This window comes from Carassius carassius, chromosome 25 (genome assembly GCF_963082965.1).
Source record: "Carassius carassius chromosome 25, fCarCar2.1, whole genome shotgun sequence".
NCBI classification, from domain to species: domain Eukaryota; kingdom Metazoa; phylum Chordata; class Actinopteri; order Cypriniformes; family Cyprinidae; genus Carassius; species Carassius carassius.
The window spans coordinates 11,145,583-11,168,945 of NC_081779.1; the positions used below are offsets into that span (position 1 = coordinate 11,145,583).

The 23,363-nt window shown below is 37.3% G+C and overlaps 1 protein-coding gene across 2 annotated transcripts in view; it reads right to left on the reverse strand.

Moving 5' to 3' along the window:
- Positions 1 to 23,363, reverse strand: part of LOC132104177 (ephrin type-A receptor 7-like) — a 147,163-nt gene that overhangs the window by 106,977 nt on the left and 16,823 nt on the right. For both annotated transcript variants that reach the window (XM_059509449.1, XM_059509448.1), the window contains exons 2-3: positions 10,327 to 10,391; positions 6,265 to 6,934 (exon numbers count right to left, since the gene is read on the reverse strand). In XM_059509449.1, the coding sequence (XP_059365432.1) occupies positions 6,265 to 6,934; positions 10,327 to 10,391 (735 nt within the window). The remainder of the gene's footprint in view (positions 1 to 6,264; positions 6,935 to 10,326; positions 10,392 to 23,363) is intronic.

Genomic DNA, 23,363 nt, shown 5'->3' on the forward strand with positions numbered 1-23,363 from the left:
ATGTAAATAAAAATTATCGCGGCAGAAACTATTAGAGCTATTTTTTTTTTTATCGTGCGATCAACTGATTTATCGACTCGTGACAGGCCTACGCATGCTGCAGAGAATGCGCATAGAAGGACGCGCTCAGGAGAGTTCTAACAGTTCAGACATTGCGTGAATCAGAGGTAAAAAACTATATAAATACTGCTCAGTTTTTTTGCACAGATAGATTGTTTTGTGTCTTAACACATCAATGTATTATCACGAGCAGCAGGATTTAATTTAGTTTTGTTTGTTTTTTAGTTTTATTGTATGTTTTAGCCGTGATTCCTATTCACATCCATTTACAGACTGCAACAGTTTGTGTTAAAAATCTTTGTTTGTGTTCTACTGAAGAAACAAAGACACCCACATCTTGGATGCCCTAGGGATAAGCAGATAAACATCAATTTTTCATTTTTAGGTGAACTATCCCTTTAACAAAGTAAATAGAGTGAATCTTGAAACCTTCAAATATTCAATGGTAGACAAACTGATGAAAAAAACAAGGCAAATATCAGCAGATCCTTCTGCTACATGTTAAACTGCAATTATTAGACTTCATGAGGTTTATCAACATTTGCATTTATCACTGACTGAACATAAATCAGAAATGCCGCTCCAGTTACCCCTAAACCCTTTCATGCAATTTCAGACAGAACACAGGCCTAAAGCAGCCTGCAAATAATTAAATGTGATGCTTCAAGGCTCATGGCCTCACACACACAAAGTCCTGTCAAGTGCAACCTCTCCAGACACAATCAACAGCTACTCATGGCCTGGGTCAATACTATCGAGCCATTTAGTTAAAACACACTCGCTCTTGCACACACACTGACGTGAACACAAAAATCATACTCACACTCTTCAGTATCCCTCTTCACTTATTACCATCACTTTCTCCCTCTCTCACTCACACACGCACACGTATAGGTGTCCAAAAGTGCCGATCCACAGCACACAGTGATTGGACAAATCCACAGCGTGCCTGAACAGTTTAGTGAAGCATTAGAGCTGATCAATAGCTTTGAGATCCTGAGAAAACGGCGCGTCTACCCCGCACATCCATCTCCTTAGCATTCAGCTGAGACCTTAGCTCACACCGAGTGACACCACCGCAATCTTTAAATTCACCAGCTCTCCTTCCCATCATCCCTCAATCCTTCAGTCCACCTCATCCATACTCCATAACTTTCTCCCGCTATCCCTTCACTGTACTTCTGCTTCATTCTTCAAATGAATTAATATTTTGTGTTATTGTGCACATTTTTTGCAAGTTTTATTGAAAGAGAGAGACATGAAATAATGAAGAGAGGGGGAAAGGATCAGAAAAGTCAGACTCAAACTGGAATCACCTTTCAATGTGTTAGTGGAATCACCTTTCAATGTGTTAGCGCTACAGATGTAAAAAAAAAAAAAAATTACGCAAACTAAAGAATAAAAAAAAAAAAAAGTTTAAAATGTCCATTTGATATATATATATATATATATATATATATATATATATATATAAATAAAAAACACCTCTTATCTTTCATTGGCCTTGATGATCATTTAATTACTTGGAAAACCTGAAGAATATTTACTTGATTGAGAAACATTAAATTGTTTCAATTTAATAGCTAATATTAAAAAGTTACATAAAATAAAACAGAAGCATGTTCAATAGTCTTTTTTTTTTCAATAGAATCTAAACTAGCATCGGGCTTCGTGCAGATTAACTGGTTATGGTATCCAATACTGAAATTTGAATATCATCACAAACCTAGTCTGAGCATGTGTATTAACCAAAATATTTTTCATGCTCTGTTTACAATCTTCCTCCAATTTAGTTATTTTCTATCCATCCATCTCTCTCTGGTCTCACCCAATCTGTCCCTTCACACATTCCTCAGCTCCTGTCTGCTCTCTGATTGGCAGTCGGTTTTTATCTTTCTGTGTCATTAGATGTGTGGTGTGAAATCCTGTTCATCGTTGGCCTTTGAATCATCCTCTCTTCTGAGAGTCATGACAAGCCTTTTCTCTGATGTAGTAACACCATTCACTCATGCAGCTCATCATCATGACTACTACATCTGAAGCATCACACACTCACATTTTCAAAGCTAATCACTCAAAAAGAAATTCCCTCCTCAGGTGAATGACTAGTTGACTACTTATTATAATAAAATGAAAACACATTGTTTATTTAAACTAATAAATAAACCCATTTTTCTATTATCTCGCAAAAAAAAAGTTACTTATAATTTTAGTCTATGGGACAAAGTGCAAAGTAAAGCCACAAGACTTAAACATTACACATTAACATGACAGTAGTATGATAAAATCACTTATTATCCTTGCTTACATTACACTTTCCATCTCTTGTTGCAACCAACCAATGTTTTTATCTGTGGTATAAGTCAGCAAGTGGTAAGAGACACATACAGATAAACCAGATGATGCTAAACTTGTTTTTAACCCAGAACAAAATAAATGTGTTCAGTTTAAAGTTCATTAATAAAAGGTTTAATGGCTTCTGTGCATTACCATATTTTTCGGACTATAAGTCGCACCTAAGTATAAGCTGCATCAGTCCAAAAATACGTTATGACGAGGAAAAAAACATATATAAGTCGCACTGGACTATAAGTCGCAGGACTAGCCAAACTATGAAAAAAAGTGTGATTTATAGTCCGGAAAATACGGTAAATGGTTGGAGCTGTATTTATTATATTTGCTTATTTTTTGTGGGTGTTGATTAGTAAATTGTCATTGTGGCTATGTGTACGCTGACACAAATGAGGTGAAACATTAAGTCAGGGACAGGCTGTGTTTGGACATATGCATCAGCTCACACTGAGGAGAAGTAACAGGAAGTGCTTGTGGGAGATGGTGAACGTCATGTGTGGGGTTTGATTGTCCATCTCACCCACAGTGAGTGTGACCAAGTCTGTAAAAGATCATATGAAATCATGAAGACTGATTTAAGCTTGGAGAGAGGAACTGAGAGACAACACACACCCAGATGAACCACATAAACAGAAAAAAAGGACGCGTTCACATGCAAACACCCTGAAACACCCTTTTCACCCAAAATAATACTGTGGTTATACAAAGGCACAGTAATATCATTAGATAGCAATACCATGGTAGTTTAAATTAAATACCATGGTACTAAATAATCCATACACCACAGCATTTACATCCCAAAAACATACTGTGGCAGTATCATGATACAATGTAGGTTTTTACACAAGAAAACCACAGTAATTAGACATATACCACTGAGCTGAAAGTAATGAATTTCTGCTATTTGAAATGGTATTAAAAACATTATTATTATTACAACCCGAATTCCGGAAAAGTTGGGACGTTTTTTAAATTTTAATAAAATGAAAACTAAAGGAATTTCAAATCACATGAGCCAATATTTTATTCACAATAGAACATAGATAACGTAGCAAATGTTTAAACTGAGAAATTTTACACTTTTATCCACTTAATTAGCTCATTTAAAATTTAATGCCTGCTACAGGTCTCAAAAAAGTTGGCACGGGGACAACAAATGGCTAAAAAAGCAAGCAGTTTTGAAAAGATTCAGCTGGGAGAACATCTAGTGATTAATTAAGTTAATTGATATCAGGTCTGTAACATGATTAGCTATAAAAGCTTTGTCTTAGAGAAGCAGAGTCTCTCAGAAGTAAAGATGGGCAGAGGCTCTCCAATCTGTGAAAGACTGCGTAAAAATATTGTGGAAAACTTTAAAAACAATGTTCCTCAACGTCAAATTGCAAAGGCTTTGCAAATCTCATCATCTACAGTGCATAACATCATCAAAAGATTCAGAGAAACTGGAGAAATCTCTGTGCGTAAGGGACAAGGCCGGAGACCTTTATTGGATGCCCGTGGTCTTCGGGCTCTTAGACGACACTGCATCACTCATCGGCATGATTGTGTCAATGACATTACTAAATGGGCCCAGGAATACTTTAAGAAACCACTGTCGGTAAACACAATCCGCCGTGCCATCAGCAGATGCCAACTAAAGCTCTATCATGCAAAAAGGAAGCCATATGTGAACATGGTCCAGAAACGCCGTCGTGTCCTGTGGGCCAAGGCTCATTTAAAATGGACTATTTCAAAGTGGAATAGTGTTTTATGGTCAGACGAGTCCAAATTTGACATTCTTGTTGGAAATCACGGACGCCGTGTCCTCCGGGCTAAAGAGGAGGGAGACCTTCCAGCATGTTATCAGCGTTCAGTTCAAAAGCCAGCATCTCTGATGGTATGGGGGTGCATAAGTGCATACGGTATGGGCAGCTTGCATGTTTTGGAAGGCTCTGTGAATGCTGAAAGGTATATAAAGGTTTTAGAGCAACATATGCTTCCCTCCAAACAACGTCTATTTCAGGGAAGGCCTTGTTTATTTCAGCAGGACAATGCAAAACCACATACTGCAGCTATAACAACAGCATGGCTTCGTCGTAGAACAGTCCGGGTGCTAACCTGGCCTGCCTGCAGTCCAGATCTTTCACCTATAGAGAACATTTGGCGCATCATTAAACGAAAAATACGTCAAAGACGACCACGAACTCTTCAGCAGCTGGAAATCTATATAAGGCAAGAATGGGACCAAATTCCAACAGCAAAACTCCAGCAACTCATAGCCTCAATGCCCAGCTACACCATGGTAAACATGCCCCGTCCCAACTATTTTGAGACCTGTAGCAGAAATCAAAATTGAAATGAGCTCATTTTGTGCATAAAATTGTAAACTTTCTCAGTTTAAACATTTGCTATGTTATCTATGTTCGATTGTGAATAAAATATTGGCTCATGTGATTTGAAAGTCTTTTAGTTTTCATTTTATTAAAATTTAAAAAACGTCCCAACTTTTCCGGAATTCGGGTTGTATTATTATTATTAATAAACATGTTTTATCAGCTCTAAAATTATGTATTAGATAAGAAAAAAAATTAACAATATCTATGTTAAGCCTATATAAAAAAATTTTTTAATATCCATTACATTACATTATATATATTTTAAAAATGTTTTTTTATTATTATTATTATTATTATTATTATTGGTAATACCACAGCACTATAACTTTAAATGCTTAAAAATATGCATGAACATGCATTATGGGCATGCACAAGATTGTGTTTGACATCTCTTTCAAATAAGAGCATTTATCATTAAAGAGCTTCAGGTTTTCAAAGAGTAGCAATTTTCTTTTTTTCAAATTGTATTTGTTGGTTTACTTCGCCCACGTATCACATGCCTGTTAGTGATTTATGATTCACTGACAACAATAACAAAATAAAGACACAATGCAGGGTCTGTTGTAACAGCCTGCTGCTGTATGTGTGAACTGACTACAACTCCCACACTGCATCACACAATTCTTCAAGATGGACTGTGAAATACCACACTGACAAACATACACACTCACACGCATGCACCATGTCCTGTAGCGGCTGTTGATAACGCAGTGATGCACTGGGTGGAGAGATTTCACCACTCCAACACTGACAGACAGAAACCTGAGAGAGCGGGATACTCTCAGTCAGCGCTGACGTATTTTTGACCCTTGGAGTGAAACCAAACGGATGACTGTTGGTGTCGCTGACCCACATCAAAGCAACCAAACAGCTGGGAGCTTCTAAAACCATCATGTAAAAATTCAATCTGACTAAATCCTCTGCATTTGATAAGAAGTTGGGTTTTAAATAAAACAAGAATTAATCATTTACTCACCCTCGTGCTGTCCCAAATCTGTATGATTTTCTTACATGAAAAGCAGAAGATTTTTGACTCACTCTACGGTAAGATTTTCCATGATTTTCCATTTTTATCATTCGTCAAATAAAACAATCACAAAATAAAACTCAAATATAGTACATGATTAATAAGGATCACTTATGATATTTTAGCACTGTTTTCAAAGACTGTCCATTCTGAGTTTAAAACCATGGAAAAGATTTTCAAATTTCTTCCTTTATGTTCTACAGAAGAAGGTCAGTCATACAGGTTTAAAATTAAGGGCGAGTAACTGATAACAATTTTCACTTTTGGATGAACTATTACATTAATAAACAGACCAAACCTTTCATCATCTGGCTTTAAAAAAATCTTTATGAGACCACAAGGACTGCTTTTTCACCAAGGTTGCTTTGTGTAAAAATCAAACCATAATGAGTTTTAAATGTAAACTTTTGTGCTACACTACAAAGGTTTGGGTGGAAGAGCGTTTCTTACCCTCACAGCTGCTGTGTCCCTCCTCATAACCAGCACTGCAGCTGCATTTCCCGATGGGCACCAGCCACTCTCCTTCAGCACTGCAATGCATTCTGGGAGGACTGTCTGTGTCCACCTCAGAGTTATTCACGCACGATCCTCTCACCTCCACCAAAGTCGAGAAGGCAGCTTCAGCTACTGTATCCGGGAACACTGCTAAATTCTGCACTGTTGATAAACAACGTTTGTAGTACACTCTCACGGAAACCAGCGCGACACACGCCCCCACATCCTGGAAGGCCAGATGGAATCCTTTGCGGTTGAGATGTCCTATCTCACGGACTTCGGTGTTAAGTTTCATCTTACGTTCTCCCAAATCACCCTGCGTGAAACTTTCATCTGCCGCAATGGTGTCGATTTTGCTGTAGCGGTCTTCACGGGTGACGCGGCCCAAGTCCCAGTCAGACTCAGCATAGAGGAGGTTGAAGGTCTCCTTACAGCTACCGGACACGCCTGGGATGCTGTTGCAGTCTCGCAGGGTGAACTGCAGCTCGATGAAGATGCGCTGGCCGCCCTGCCGCCATATCCAACCTGTCTGGAGCCAGTTGTTCTGACTGGGCTCCATCACGTTGCATACTTGATATGTGCGAATGGGTTTGTATTTCTCATCGACACCGCTGATTTCCTCCCACTGAAATGAGAAGACAGAGGAAGAGAAAGATTTCAAATGAAGAAAAATAAGAATGAAGAACTCATCGTTATATTTATCGCCATTTATCTATTAACTTTGATAAAATTAAATTACCAATTTTTAATAAAATAAAATATTAATATTTTCTTGGGCTGTATCAAATTTTTCAACTGTGCTTTCACTGTGAACTAACAATGAAACTTTAAAACAATAAAAAAAATTCCCCACTGCAAACTAACAACTTTTTTTTCTAAAATGATAACACTCATTGCAAAATTTTGGGGTCTTTTATCTATTAACATGAGTGAAATAGAAATGTAAAAAATAAATGAATAAAAATAAAATACAATAAAATAAAAAAATATTAATTTTCAAATGTTACCTGTTAAATTAAATAACTTAACCTGTTAACTTTCACTCACATTTTTGAACATAGACTTGAAAGTGTATGATCCAAACCTAAATTTTTTTAATTCATGACTGAAAACATTTTGTAACATGGTAATGCAATGTTTCAATTTAAAATGGGCTTCAAATTATGAATTTTGAGATTTTATGTTTTCAAGTGATACATAATTTCTCATGATTTCTAAAGTGTGATGGAAAAAAGGCAACAAAGAAGACTTTTTTTGGACAGGTCAGAACTCCTGTTATGATGTAGGTTTTTGGGTTGCACTCTTGCCATACATTTATCTATTACTTTTCCTACATAATTTGTAACAAAAAAAGATTGCTAAAATATCTATTTAGGAGTCTTAGGCCTTTCCAGCAATATATAGTTTGTCATAATTAGATTAGGATTTAATTGTAATATAGTGAAGTAAACGTAGGTGTTCCACCGAGGGGATGGGTGACAGTTAACAGGTTAAAAAAAAAAAAAAAAAAAAAAAAAAAAAATTTTTTTTACATATATACACAAAGATGTAAATTAGCAACTTGTAAGATTGTTGTAGAAATTAGCAACTTGCAACTTGTTGTAGATCTATAGGCCTAAATAAGTATATGTCAATAAGAGCCAGTTGCCATGCATATTTATATAGTCATTTATAGTGTGTACAGCTCAATCTGCATAAACTTTAATGCCAAATCATCTAGAGTATATCAAACACAGAATATATTAAGACTAAAGCATCTTCAATCAGCAACACAAACAAGCTCATTGTCTCATAGAGAGATTATAATGAGCCTCTGAAGACGAACACTCTCACAGTGTTTTCACAATGAATTGCAGAGTAATAACGATCCTTTCAGCAATTTAAATCCACGTCTGAATTTGGCAGAGTCTCTCCACAGATTCAACTATAAGTGGCAGTGAATCTGAATGCATCTTGCTTAAACCCACAGATCATAGCATGTAAAGTATGTATGTATGTGTGCATGTGTATGACCTCGCAGCTGTGGTGGGCAACGTCTGGGAGCAGGAGACAGAGAAATTAATCACTCTCAGGTCTAGAATTAACAAGCTAAACATATAAAAACTTGTAGCGTGTGCCCAGCATGTAGTAACTTCTCTTCACAGATAACATTACGAATGATGGAACATGTCCATCCTGACCTAAGATGTCCTCTGTAAGGCTTACAGCTCATGTAAGCTATGAATCAGTCTTTGCATGTAATCTTTAGCACGTGATTTAGAATTGAGAAGGAGAGAAGATGATGTAAGATGGGAGACAGGACACAGAAGGAGACAAATGGGGTTTACCTGGTGAGGGAAAAGCAGTCCATACTGGGATTACAGCAGAAATGAGTAAGTAATACAGTTGGGGAATCGAGACACAGAAAAGAAAAAAGAAATAGAACTGTAAAAGGTACAGATGGGGGGGAGGAGGTGGAGAAAGACACTGGGTATAGGGTTTAAGCCACTGAACACCGACTGCATTGACGCAAGTCTCATAAATCTCAAGTACATCATAACACTTCATTGTGAATTTTGAGTCAGATATGACTGAAAGCAACACACAAATGCAGCAAATGAGTCAGATGTTACAGTAAACACTTTGAATGATTCAGTCAGCAATTGAGCAGTTTTAGAACAATGGCTCCATTCGTCGTTAAGACCAATTCCTTAAACAGAACCAGACCACAGAAGTCATTCATGAATTGGATTACACTGGTTTACAGCCATCATGCAACAGAAGCATCTGAATTTTATGTGCTGAGTGAAAAATAGGCAAGTATTTTAGATTTGGGGTTGGTGCGGAGGAGCCATTTTTTATTTAATAATAATAATATTATTATTATTATTATATCCAGCGAATCAAAGAGAACAAAGTTGTCACTTCTGATAAATTGGCAATAATTATCGCTGAGAAAAGTAGGCAAAACCACTGAATGCAATCATTTTCATATATAATAAATCCCTTGTGCCTCAGAGTGAGCAGACAAAACACAATAAATGCAATCATTGCTTTTTAGAGGTGGAGGCCTGCTGTTTGGGAACATAGTCATGTAAGACAGTTTTGGGAGACAATTATACAGAAATACTTTGATGACAAACTTTGCCTGGGCATTTATGAATGTCCATAACAACATTTCAAATGTTTTCAGATCAGTCTGCTGGTTAGGCAGGTTACACAGTCCCATAGTGCAAAATCAAATTAATTTTTTGGTGTGCATGGAAGAATTTATTTGCAAAATGCATTTACATCTCCCATTATTCACATTAAACCTTTTTTGCACAAGTCAAAATCCACCTAAAGCGAGTGTAAAAACGTTTTTGTTCTAACGCAATACTTTTTTTTCTAATGCAATACTTCAAATTGCGCATCAAAACAAGGTGATGGAAACAGATACTTGTCTACACTTTTGTAGAAACACAATGGCTAGTACACAACGACTTTTCATTACATCCATCAGTACACAGACAATAGACAATAATATACTCAGAAAAAATATATATATAAAACAAAAAAATATATATATAAGACTATACAACCTCGTACTAAAAACACATCCTAAAAAAACTACAACACTTAAGCATTAAGTAAAATGGAATACAGAAATAAAGATATGTAAAAAGTAAGTAGGGAATGAGCTGAGGAAACACTTCTCTAACAAATTAAACAGCAACCTACATTAAAGATTATGCTTATTAATTTGTTTAAAGCTCTTGATTTGGTTTGTGCTTTATACTGTGCACAGCTTACAATGTGGCATCTGCTTATGTTTTAAAGAAAATGCGTTATTCACTGCTGTAAAGTGACTGATGGATGGTTTCCATAATTGCTAATCAAATTTGTCGTCAATTATTTTCATTATCAATTGTTATCAGTTTTTTTAATTCTTCAGCCACACAATGAACTACTGAATATGTTGGATTTACAGTAATTCCACTTAAACCATGCTATAGTCGACATCTATGATGATCTAATAAATAAACATGAAGGTCTTACCCCATTAGAAGGATATGAGGTCCAACCCAGCTCTGCCTGGGACTCCTTAGAATTCAGCAAGACAACTGGAAGAAAAAAACAAGAAAAAAAATCAAGAGAGAAACAATGTGAGAACTGATAAGGTATCAGAATGATTAAATTGCAATTATATGTTGTGGATTTTTTTCTCACTGTCAGAACACAGAGCTGATAGTGTTTAATAATAATGAACACACAGTCCCAGCTGACGGGCTGTTGATCTGGAGGGTGACTGCATCAGAGGCGCATTAGAGTTTAAATGGGGACTGACAGACCTACAGAGCTGCACTTAGTGAAATTAAGTGCACCCGTCATCCGCTGATAATGTGGGACAGCTTTGCAAAGCACAAGAATCTTGACAGTTTTCAGCCAGTGAATACAGTCTGTGATAGGGCTGCACGATGTGTCGTTTAAGCATCGATATCGCGATGTACGAATCCACGATAGTCACATCGCAGGATGTGCCATGTAGGCTGTCGTAGTTGATCCGTAATTTAGAGAGAGCGCGCGTGAGAGAGAGAAATAATTTGAAATTATTTAAAATAAACATCCCCATCAGAATCTGGACAAAGATCTTTGATAGTGTGATTCTGCCCATTGCCCTGTATGGAAGCGAGATCTGGGGCCCAGCGAGTAACTCCAGCCATAAGGACTGGAACAAACAGCCTTTAGAAGCTCTGCATGTCGAGTTCTGCAGAAGCATCCTTCACGTGCACAGAAACACTCCTAATAACGCCTGCAGAGCCGAGTTAGGCCGTCTCCCCCTAAACCTCATCATTAAAAAAAAAAAAGAGTTTTAAAGTTCTGGATCCACTTAAACTCTAGTTCAGAAGATTCTCTTCATCATAAAGCACTAAAAACACAAAAAAGAGTGCTCAAAGTAATCTTTGTGTAATGGTGTCTGAGCTGACTAACAAAGCACTCGATATCACCAATCCCGAAAAACATAAAAGAATCAAAGAGATTATGAATGAAGAGAAGGAGACATACATACAGTAATGGAAAGAACAAACCAAAGACCAAAGTCGCCTCCAGTGTTATCTGAAACTCAACAGAGAGTACAGTATGGCTCACTATCTTCTCTCAGTCAGGAATATAACACACAGACAGTTACTGACCAAGTACAGACTGAGTGACCACCAGCTGGCCATAGAGAGAGGACGACACAAAAAGAGCTGGTTACCTGAAGAAGAGCGAGTCTATAACGAGTGTAGATCAGGATCAGTTGAGACGGAGGAGCACTTCCTCCTCCAATGTGACAAATATACACATCTCTAAGAGACTCACTGTACAGTCATATACAGTAGAACACTCCTGAGTTCCAGTCACTCCATGAACATGACAAATTAAAAATATTACTTGGTGAAGGACCTGCTTCCTCTGTGGTAGCACATTATATTTACAAATGCCACAAACTAAGAGGTAATGAGTGAATACATCTACATTAGTAGTACCACCAATGTTTATAGAAATGTATATGGATGTATTTTGCATGTATTTTATTTATATTATATTTTTCTTATGGATATATATGTATTTTTGTTTTGTTTGATTCTTTTCTGCTATTTACAGTGCTTTGGCAATATGTACCTTTGTATGTCATGCCAATAAAGCAATATGAATTGAGAGAGAGAGAACGTGCGAGAGAGAGAAAGATTGCGAGAGAGAGAAAGAGAGAGAGAGAGAGAGAGAGCGCGAGCGAGCCCCGGCCGCATGCTCACAGTCTTCAAACAACAGGAGCGCTGTCTTTTTCTCTCTCCCTCGTGCATATTAATCAATTGACACGATGGTATCAATGTTTAAATGATTTAAATTGAGAATGTAAGTGTGCTCACCCCATTTTTGTTTGTAAGAAAAAAATAGATTAGATTTCATATCGCAGTATATATCGCAGAAAAAAAATAGCGCAATATCATTTTTTCCCAATATCGTGCAGCCCTAGTCTGTGATACAATTAGACATTTAAACACACATTTTCTAAAGGGAAAAGAAACATTTTACAATGCAATAGAGTCCAAGAGGCCTATGACACAAATTCATGTTGCCATTTGTCATTTCTGCTGCATTTTTACAATTACAAAGCCCTAATGTGAAACTTTGCTTCCAAACTAAATTAAAATGAGCAGTGAACCCTTGAATGTTTTTATTCAGTAATTCGAACTAATACAGGACTGTGTAAAACTCAGGCAAGTTGAAACACTTTAAAAATATGCCCTTGACACAGATAGAGCTTGGGCTCTGAATCAGCACCTTGGACAAGGCTTGTCGCCATGTAACCTATAATTCAGAACCACGGACAACGCCCAGCACAGTATAAGCACCCTGGACAGACCCAATTCCGCTCTTATTCAACACTCTGCCTAAATCTGTACAAAACAAGATGACTTCTACAGGGAAACGTGTTTTTTTTATTTTTTTTTAATGCTAAAATGTAGGTAAGGTAAGGGAGGTTGTGGCCTAATGGTTAGAGAGTCGGACTCACAATCGAATGGTTGTGAGTTCGAGTCTCGGGCCGGCAGGAATTGTGGGTGGGGGGAGTGCATGTACAGTGCTCTCTCCACCTTCAATACCATGACTTAGGTGCCCTTGAGCAAGGCATTGAACCCCCAACTGCTCCCCGGGCGCCGTAGCATAAATGGCTGCCCACTGCTCCGGGTGTTTGTTCACAGTGTGTGTGTGTGTGTGCGTGTGTTCACTGCTCTGTGTGTGTGCACTTCGGATGGGTTAAATGCAGAGCACAAATTCTGAGTAAGGGTCACCATACTTGGCTGAATGGAACGTCACTAACTTTTTTTTTCACTTTCAACTGCACTACAATTCAAAAGTCTGGGGTCTGAAATCTTTTATGTTTTTGAAAGAGGTCTCTTTCATGAAGAATTCTCACCAAGGCTGCATTTACTTGATCAAAAATACAGTGAAACAGTAATGCTATGAAATGTTGTTTCTGCCAAACCAAAATGCTTGTTTCTCTTTTCATGCGCAATTGCTCATGGCTCTGACATCACAACAATAGTCTGAATGCCACTTCATAACAAGCCAGATGAGCTGCAGAAGGCTCCTTCAGAGTAGTTATGCACTTCTGCCATGAGAGCACTTATATCTTAAAGCCTGAATGGGAGCATTTTTTAACCTTGTAGACTTGTGCTTACTGCCAAGTTTTATGAGGGGGGAAATTATGTATGTAATTATGTATATAGTGAGGGAAGATTATTTTACATTCCCAAGGTTTTCTGTGATGAACACAGGTAGAAATTTTGCAGTGTTCATTTTATATTTCTTCAGATGGTTGAAGTGTGTTTTTCCCCTCAGAACAGCTGTTGCTCAGTCTCTCTACTTTTAGGGGACAAGAGGATGTTTTTTGATTTCTGCTGACACGGGCCCCCTACTGATCTAACCTTCAAGAGACACAGAAAAATAGAAAGAGAGGCTGTGCCAGACTAGGTTTTACTACACAATGCAGTCATTCTTAGAGAACTACAATGTTCAACAAAAAATGAACCCCAAACCCATTTGACTTTCTTTAAAACACAAATGGATAGATTTGAAATGTGCTCTTGTGCTAGATCTTATTGTGAACGATTTATCCATGCATGTGTTTTAATAAAAAAAATAAATAAATAACTCTATCTTCTGGTGAAACAGATTTTGATGTACGCCGGACTTCTCTAATCATTTTGTATGCTTAAACTGTGCTTTTTTTTTTACAATCGACTTTAAGATCACATTCAGATCGGCCTCCATTCAATCGACATCCGACGGATCCAAGTCTCCGTACTACATATTTCCTCAAAATATGGAAGAAAAGATAATCATGACTTTAAAGTCACTCTTTTTCATGCAATTACAATTAATAGAGCTTTCAATCTTTCGAAAAATGCTAAAGCAGCATTAAAGGGTCATAAAACAGGTCATAAAACTCAAGCACTATATTCCAAATCGTATTAAATCCATACAATAGCTCTGGGTTATTTTAGTAATTGTTCACTAGACATCCTGCTTGACAGTCATAGTCCCCATTTCCACTCACTATACAAAAAAAAAAAAATGAGCAGTTTAGACATTTTGATAAACATTTCATTTTTTATATTCTACAGAAGAAAGTCAGTTAAACAGGTTTGGAACACTATGAAGGTGAACTATTCCATTAAAATTTAGATGAAATGATCCAGAACATCATTCATTACAGGCTTTGGATTCCAAAAATATACACATTCTGTCTCTATTTAGCAAATTTACTCACCCCAAATAACCTTCATTGTATTAAGCACTATTCTTCCCTCTAGACATTAGCAGAACCTGGAAGCAGAATTATCCCCCCCCCCCCCAAAAAAAAAACCCTAAATTAACCTTTGAAGAAACAAAGACACCATCATAAAGAGGACTGCCTGAAAGATGTGCTTATGTCACAAGGGCACTAATCATCCTGTCAAACCCAACACACTTTTGTTAATCCCAGTAAAAGACGGATAATATGAGAACCATAATATTCAATAGAGGGGATTAGCCACATGTTATTAAACTCAATTCCATGCATCTTATCTGCCTATATACATAAAGCATATGCAGAATGCACCAATCAGAGTCCAGAGACCTGTGGGACAATCATAGGCCAAACATATCCCCCTAATAAGCACACACACACACCAACTTACAGTAGATTAACTCTCTATGTGTGTGTATGTGCTTTCTGGCAGTTAAAGCCAACTAAATGGCAAAGAGCATTAAGTTGAAGCCCCATACAGACCCTTATGACCTCATTAAACTTTCAGCTCTGCCATTGGGGTCTAAAGAGAGCTTGCTTTTCTTTAGGGTTCTATGGAAACGCTCGCATGTACACGCACAAGCCACAGAATCATAATAACTGCTTATTGCCTGGGTTTCTGCACAGGGGGAGGCATATTCACGAGGACCTATCAGTTGTTCTCTCTCTTCTTTCTGATCAGCTTGGAATAGTTTCGAAATGAGTCACTGTGGCGAATGCCCGCTTTTAAAAACACAACCCCCCTCCGAGCCAACACAACATTACAAATTTCCCAAAACTGACTTCCTTGGCTTGACACTGGTAACCTTGGAAGCAGTCACAAAGGAAAAGTTGTGTTCAGGAAAAGGGGGTTGAGAGGAAGACAAGGTTCAGATTTTCTGCAGTTGGTCAGTGAGAGGTGGCTTGAGTCATGGGCTGTGACTGTGTGGGGTCGGGTTATGGCAGGTCCATGTGCTGACGAAGATGTGAATGATGGCTTCCTACTGATTCAGTCTCCCTAAACACTGAAGCTTGGCTCACTCATAACATCATCGTCTACCCACCAGAACATTTGAGCTATCAGAGTGAAGAGAAATAAGTTAATGTGCTTAACAAGTGATTCAGAGTCATTAAGTTGTCATGGAATGACTTAAGACTGACATGCACAGCTTTGAAAGCTGCTTTGCCTCATGGTCTGAAAAGATGATCTGGAATTAAGCGAGTAAAGGCAGATTTTGTACTTTTGAAACATCAGAAGCCATATGAGAGAGGTGTATGAACAATCCAAAATTAATTTAGGCTACATCTGACAATAGCGAGTGCATTGAGAAAATTTGCCAGCTTTAAATACTTTGTGCCTGTCATGAAACTACATTTTACATAAATTCTCTTAAAACAAAAAACAATAAAAATAAAATATTTAAAAAAAGTTACATTTTGGGGTCAGCAATCAGCAGGATATACATTTTTATTTTTTAAAAGGAAATTATTACTTTTATTCTGCAAAGATACATTATATTGGTCAAAAGTAAAGACATTTATCATAAAAAGATTTCCATTTTAAATAAATGCTTTTTAACTTTTTTCATCATAGAATCCTGTAAAAAAAAATGCATCGCGGTTTCCACAAATTATTAAGCAGCACAACTTATTTCCACACTGATAATAGTAAGAACTGTTTCTTGACTAAATCTGCATATTAGAACAATTTCATATATATATATATATATATATATATATATATATATATATATAACTCATCAAAATTGCCTATACAGCCAGGTTCATCACAAATCCATAATTCCGCATTTTGAAACAAATGTCACAAATGAAGAAGGCAGTCGCCAATAAGGGTCAGGCTGAGAGCAGGCAGATCATGTGACCAGCTTCCTGTGTGGAGACTGGACTGCTGTCAGCCAGAGCATGTGCTTACATAACGAGTTATGAGATGTGAGCCAAGTCAAAATGATTAGAATGCATCAAAGAGACAACAGACAGCTCTGACTAATGCACATTCAAAGTGACAGAAGTGTTCTACTAGCTAAAATGTTGTACAACTGGAATTTTATATCTTCTGAAGAAATTTTAAGTTTTGGGTGGGTGTTTGGTGATTGACTAATACCAAGAATAAGAATGCACATATACTTTGAACATCCACTCGTGTTTCTCAACCTTCTGTCCCACTTAACCTGTGTTGCTGACACAGCGGTGTTTTTTTTATGTCATGGTGGGCCCTCAGTGTTAACCAGAGCTCTTTTCTGAGTGAGAGGACAGTTTTAGTGGAGCTTTCAGGGACACCTCAATAGCTGAAGCCATATCGTTGTTGGTACCTCCGTTTCATCTAGCCATGTCAACAAAATGAATGTTTTATAGAGCTACTTGTTTGTGTGCAAAACAGGATGCTTGTGCAGACTACACAGCAGTTGTAGCTGTAGCCGCTGTTTGGCATCTCCCTCTTTAGCCCTTTGTGTTCCTGTCCATGTTGGTCAGGATTTTCCCCTTATGAAGTCAATAGGGTTTAATTCAGTTGGGGCCGGCATCAGAACGGTTCATTGTGCTTTTTTTTTTTTGAGAATTTGAGATCACTGCAATATGAGGTTACGGAGAAAATGAGTGGACACAAGTAAAATTTGGATCAAAGGTAATGATAAAGATGAGGGATTCACCAAAATAATAATAGTTATTTAGTTACTTAGCTAGAAATTTAGCTGTTAAATATTAAGAAATGCTAATGAACTTAAAAATACAGTACACTATTCTTCAAAATGTGTGGGGTTAAAATACTAATGCACTTAAATATACACTAAAAATATAAAGTTTTGACATTTATTTTAAATTTTTTTGTACCGCAGCCTTGGTGAGCAAAACACTTCTTTCAAAGATAATTAAAAACTTATACTGACCCCAAACTTTTGAATAGCAATTTATAACGCTGTTGCAATTTTTAATTAGCATTTACCGTATTTGATACAATGTGTCCTAAGCAACAGAGTCAAAAATGTGGAAGGGTGGAAAGACTTTTTTTCCCCTCTCTCAATTTAGGAATCCACTTTAGATCAATTTAGACTCTGATTTCACCACATTACCACATCACCTCCCTTTCACGCCCCTGACAGGAGGAGGGCCGTTCTTCTCTCCAGCACTCCCACCCGTCTCATTCATTCATACTGTACTCAAAGACGATGACTTCCCCTCCCCTTGTATCTTCTCCTTCTCCTCTAACACACTAAATGTTGGATTACAGAGGTGATATTAAAGATACTACCAGCATGTGGAGTGAATTTTCCTCTGCTGTCCTCACTTTCAAACATACCCACACGTTCACCCATGGCTGTTTACAGTGGGGTTAGCTTAAGTTCGGAATGCTTGATGTCATCAAACTAATTATCATCACTGATGATCTTGATTGGCAGTCTAAACCTCTTTTTCTTTACACACCTTGACACAAACATACACAAAGATACTGCTCGTCATTAAATCGGAGCAGAAGCCAAGCATGTTGTCAAGACGCTTTGATACATCAGTGTATCTGGAAAGTAAACATAGAATGCAAAAAAATATTTTAAGTAAAAAAAAAAAAAAAACCTTCCTCAATTAGGTAAGTTAAGTTTATTTATATAATAGCACATTTATCACAGCAAAGCTGACCAAAGCGCTGAACAAAGTCAAAGATAAACATAAAATAATCAAAACAGATGATACAGTAAAACAATGGAACATAAATAAAATCCAATTAAAATGCCTGGGAATAAAGATATGTTTTCAACTTCATTTTAAAAGTTGTAATAGAAGGTGCAAGGTGAATGTCCAGTGGAAGTTGGTTCCAGAGACGGATGGGCCGCAATAGAAAAAGCCCTATCACCCTTTGTTTTTCAGCGTGAACGAGGGACAACTAACAATAAAAAAATGAACTTACAATAAAAATCTAATCATACAGTAATGATTCAAACATGAAAAATATCATGTTTTGAAAGAAATTACATACTTAAAACATTTTAAATATTGTCTTGATTCATTGAATAATTGCTTAATTATTTAATTGATTAAATTGATCAAATGACAATAAAAACTTTTACATAATTACATGAGATTTCAATTTCAAACAAATGCTTTCCTTTTCAACATTCTATTTAAAAAATCCTGACAAAATCAAACAACACATCTGTTTTCAACATTGATAACAATAAAAAAAAAAATCTTGAGCAGCAAATAAGAATGTTAGAATGATTTCTGAAGTATCATGTGATACTTTAGACTAGGGTAAGGCCGATAGACAATGCTGATTGACATCACGATGTTGAGCTGGCATTGTGGTAGTTGTTTTACCTTATAAAGATTCACGCTTCAGGTATTAAACGACTGCTCGACAACTAAAATATCTGTCTACAATTTTTTATTGCCGACGTTGTCAATAATGTCGACTAATCATTTCATCCCTAATGCTAAACCAAACTCTTCCAAATCAACACTCAGATCACATCCATCCAACTCAAATCATCAGTCCACACTCACTAACTCTCCCCACCCCCTCCGTCTTTCCATTATTACTATAGACATTGATCTCCATCCTATTGATAAATGAAGGCAAGTCAAAGGTGTATGTGTGAGAGAAAGATAGAGAGACAGAAAGGTCTTGGGTCGGGAGAGAACGGGGCCCGACTGGCCATCCATCAATATGGCACATCACGGAACCGCAGAAATCCATACTCTCGACAGCTGATCAATCAATAGTCAGCACAACCGGGCAGCTTGTAAAAGAATACGGCCAGGCGAGTCGATAAGTTAAAATAACAGGTCTGTGCCTGTTAAACTGCAGAAAGATGGAGGGATGAATGGATGGCAGAAGGGGCAGAAAGCTTGTCTTCACCGACTAAGTGAATAGATGATGGGGAAATATATTAGTCGCAATGAAATCTGTGCTGCAGGGTTCCTTTAAGCTCTGATCTGAGAACAGACTCTCTAGTTACTGTAATATAATACAAAATAACACGAAAAGAACAAATCTAAATATTCCAGCAATTTCAAGCAACATCCTATAAAAGTATAAATTCAATGTCTCAAAATAGATTCCACTTATCTTTCTCTTCTTCCATCGAGGCTTTTCATTATCATTTGTACAACTGTCAGATCTCATCGCTCAGCTGGCTCATATTGTCTCGATTCATTTATTCCATGATCTGTGAGGTAGATCATTTGTGCATATTAATCCACAAATGCCTAGTTTCCAAAAGGGACGGGGGGGGGGGGGGGTAATTATGCAAATCAGTTGCAGAATGGCTCCCATCAGCTTGTTTGGATTTAATTAGATGGCCCTTATTGCCTTCTTCCAGAGGCCTGTTGATCTAGCCACGGTCCGTGTTTATAGTGAGGCCATTAAAAAGACAAGTCTTATTCTGGATTGTTTACTTTGTGGCCTCTGTGCACTCTGTGTTTTCTTATTGTTTCTTTGTGCACTCCATGTTGTCTGTTTGTAAGAACAGGCAGAATCGCCCATGAAGTGAATCACACCTCTGCATTACTAAAACCCTCCTCGTGTATGACTAACCATTTGTCAGTTTAGTCATACACAACCTATCAAAAACCTGGGTGCTGAAGTCAAAATATCAAATGACAATATTGTTACTCACATGTGGCTACATGTTTGGGATTCTTACAATAAAATTGTTTAAATAAAAATTTTTTAGGGAAGTCGTGGCCTAATGGTTAGAGAGTCGGACTCCCAATCGAAAGGTTGTGAGTTCGAGTCCCGGGCTGGCAGGAATTGTGGGTGGTGGGAGTGCATGTACAGTTCTCTCTCCACCTTCAATACCACGACTTAGGTGCCCTTGAGCAAGGCATTGAACCCCCAACTGCTCCCCGGGCGCTGCAGCATAAAAATGGCTGCCCACTGCTCCGGGTGTGTGCTCACAGTGTTTGTGTGTGTGTGTTCACTGCTCTGTGTGTGTGCATTTCGGATGGGTTAAATGCAGAGCACAAATTCTGAGTATGGGTCACCATACTTGGCTGAATGTCACTTCACTTTCACTTTCACTTTTGCACAAGACTTCATTGTCTAGGTATAGAGTGGAATATCTGCTTACAACATCCATGCAAAATGCTGCATAATCTTTTACAAAATGACCATGTGAAAGAGTGCAAGTTATGATACAATAGCAATTTGACAGCAAGTGCTTGATTCAAATTACTTGAATAACTTGATAAAAATGATTTTAAAGACACATGTGCATACAGTATGCATATAGCAAATAGTATAGAAAGTAGCACTTCTGTCAAGATTCTGTCAAGATTCTGAAGATGGTCACTTTACCATCCCATGAGGCTATGAGAGAGGATTTGCAAATGACTGACGCTGGAAGGTAACATGACAATGAGAAATTTAGTACATCTGGATTTCATTTCTACTACACGCATTCATAATACACACATATTCATACTATATCGAACATACTTTTTTGTAAAGTAGTATGCAATTTTGGATGCAGCCTTTGAGAAACTCATGAATGTTCATGCTAATCAAATCAAGAGAGTCATTTAACCAAAGCTTGCCCTCAAAAAAAAATGTTTTTTGCCAATATCAGGGCAAAGTTCATTGACTTTCCCAGATGTGATGTATTGACCCCTGCCTTTGGCAAAGAAAAGTAATCATTGGAAGACCTTGCATCAATTTCAAGCTCATCGAAGCAAGTGCTTCCAATCAAAACCACCTGAGGCAAATAGGCTATGGAAAGCGGTACAAACGTAGGCAGAACACTGCAAAAGTCCAGTGTAGTTCATCACTAGCTTTTTGACCAATAATGTTCCATAAATGGTTTTCCTACAAAAACCAACGAGTGTATTTTCCTGTGGTGAGAAAATTATCTGCCAAACTTGTTTACCTTAAAGGAAACATGAATCAATGATGGCATTGTAAATATGATCCAAGATACTCTTTCAATGCTTAACGCTGTTAAAAGACTATGCTTTTGATGAGTAATTTAGCTACTGAGAGGGTCATATGGCATTTCCATCTCCTTATTTAGTGTGGAGGAACGGAAAGATTGCACACATTTAAATTTCGGGTTGTAAGGAAAGAGGAAGGCGAAACCATTTAGGAGGCTGAAATGAAAAATTTGACAGGCATCACATAAAGTGAAAAGGAAAAGGCCCTAACCCTGGTTCCTGTGGCACCCCAATATCTACCAGCCCACACATCCTCTGAAGAGGCCCATCCACTAATGGACACATCTCAGGGAGTTTAATCAAAGCACAGGGAGAGGGTCTCTCTCTCTCTCCATTTCTCTACTGCCAATCATTTAGAAAACCTGAAGCTCAGAAGCCTCTTACAACTGGTGCCCTAAGAATGTGATGCTGAATAAAGAGAATGAAAGTCAAGGAGAGAGAGGGAAGAATGACATAGAGGTGCAGGTGAAACTGCAGACTGTGGAAAGAGAAAGAGTAGAATAAGAGAAATTACATAACTACATAAACCAAGCCATATGTAAGGTGGACACTGCAACTACCCTCCCTATTGACAGTTTTTCCACAAATACAGTCTACTAGAACCTCGATCCTCGATCCTACACAGCAATCTGTATAAACCACAAAAATTCCAACACTTCAGACCAAAACATTTTCTCTTCCATCAAAACTGAAAAAAATAAAAACTTGTTAATACGCAACTAATACATGTCAGAAACGAACAATGATGTAAACTGTCTAACAGCTATAATAATCAAATAATCAATTATCCATCTCTGACTTGTCCTTTTATTTGACTGAATTGTGAACAATTTTGCTACTCAATCTACATGATAAAGTACACCAAAACACTGGCAAAATTCACTTTAAGCAGATACATGCAAATATAATTTGCGGTCTTCAATAGGTACTGTATTGCCAAAACCATTTCACTAGGAAATACACTTAAAAGTAATTTTATGGCTATGGTAACTTTAGATAACTATATTAAGGCAGTGTTGTTACTGTAACTATTTCAATTAACACAAATCATTTGTAAGTTTTTTAGTTTTAAAGCTGAATTAAAATACAAGTATTAGATGAGAGGCACATAAAATCATAAAACAAACTAAAATGAAAACTTAAAATCTAAAAATATGCTCAATACTGAGCATCTTCTGAATGTAAACATGTTAAGAAAAAAAAAGTGTTCTGAATGTGTCTGTTTTGAGAATTGAAATGATTTGAAATTTTGTGCCAACAGAATCATATTTTGTGTGTTAGCAATCAAGGAAAACATCATGTTAAATTTATTAGTGTGAGTTGCTGTACGTGTGTGAGGAAGCAATATATTCAGCTGAACTGCTGTCCCAGAGTCCTGGTTCATATCACATGGCTAATAAAATCTGTTTAAAAGGAAAGGAAATGAAAGATACAGACTGGGAGTGGGAAAAAAAGATACTGAGACGCTCATCTACATCCACCCTGAATGGACAGATTGAAATTTAAGGTTCATAGTGCGTCTTTAACAAAAAACAAAACAAAAAAAAAACAAAAAAAAACAAGAGGAGGAGGAAACCGGAAAAACACTAGGCAATTTTCTGGAGACACCATAAATGCAAACAAGTACATAAACACACTCACACAGCAGTGATTGAATGCAAATTCAAATGCAAATGCTCCAATGCTAGTTTTCAAGCAGCCTGGACCGCCGATGGTAAGCATTTGAACAACAGCCCAGACAAGTTTGAAATGTCAAAAAGTGGAGTCGCACTAAGCAGAGTTTCACACGTGCGTGTCTAGACCTAAAACAGGAGAATGTCCACTTGGCCAAGCCTGTAAC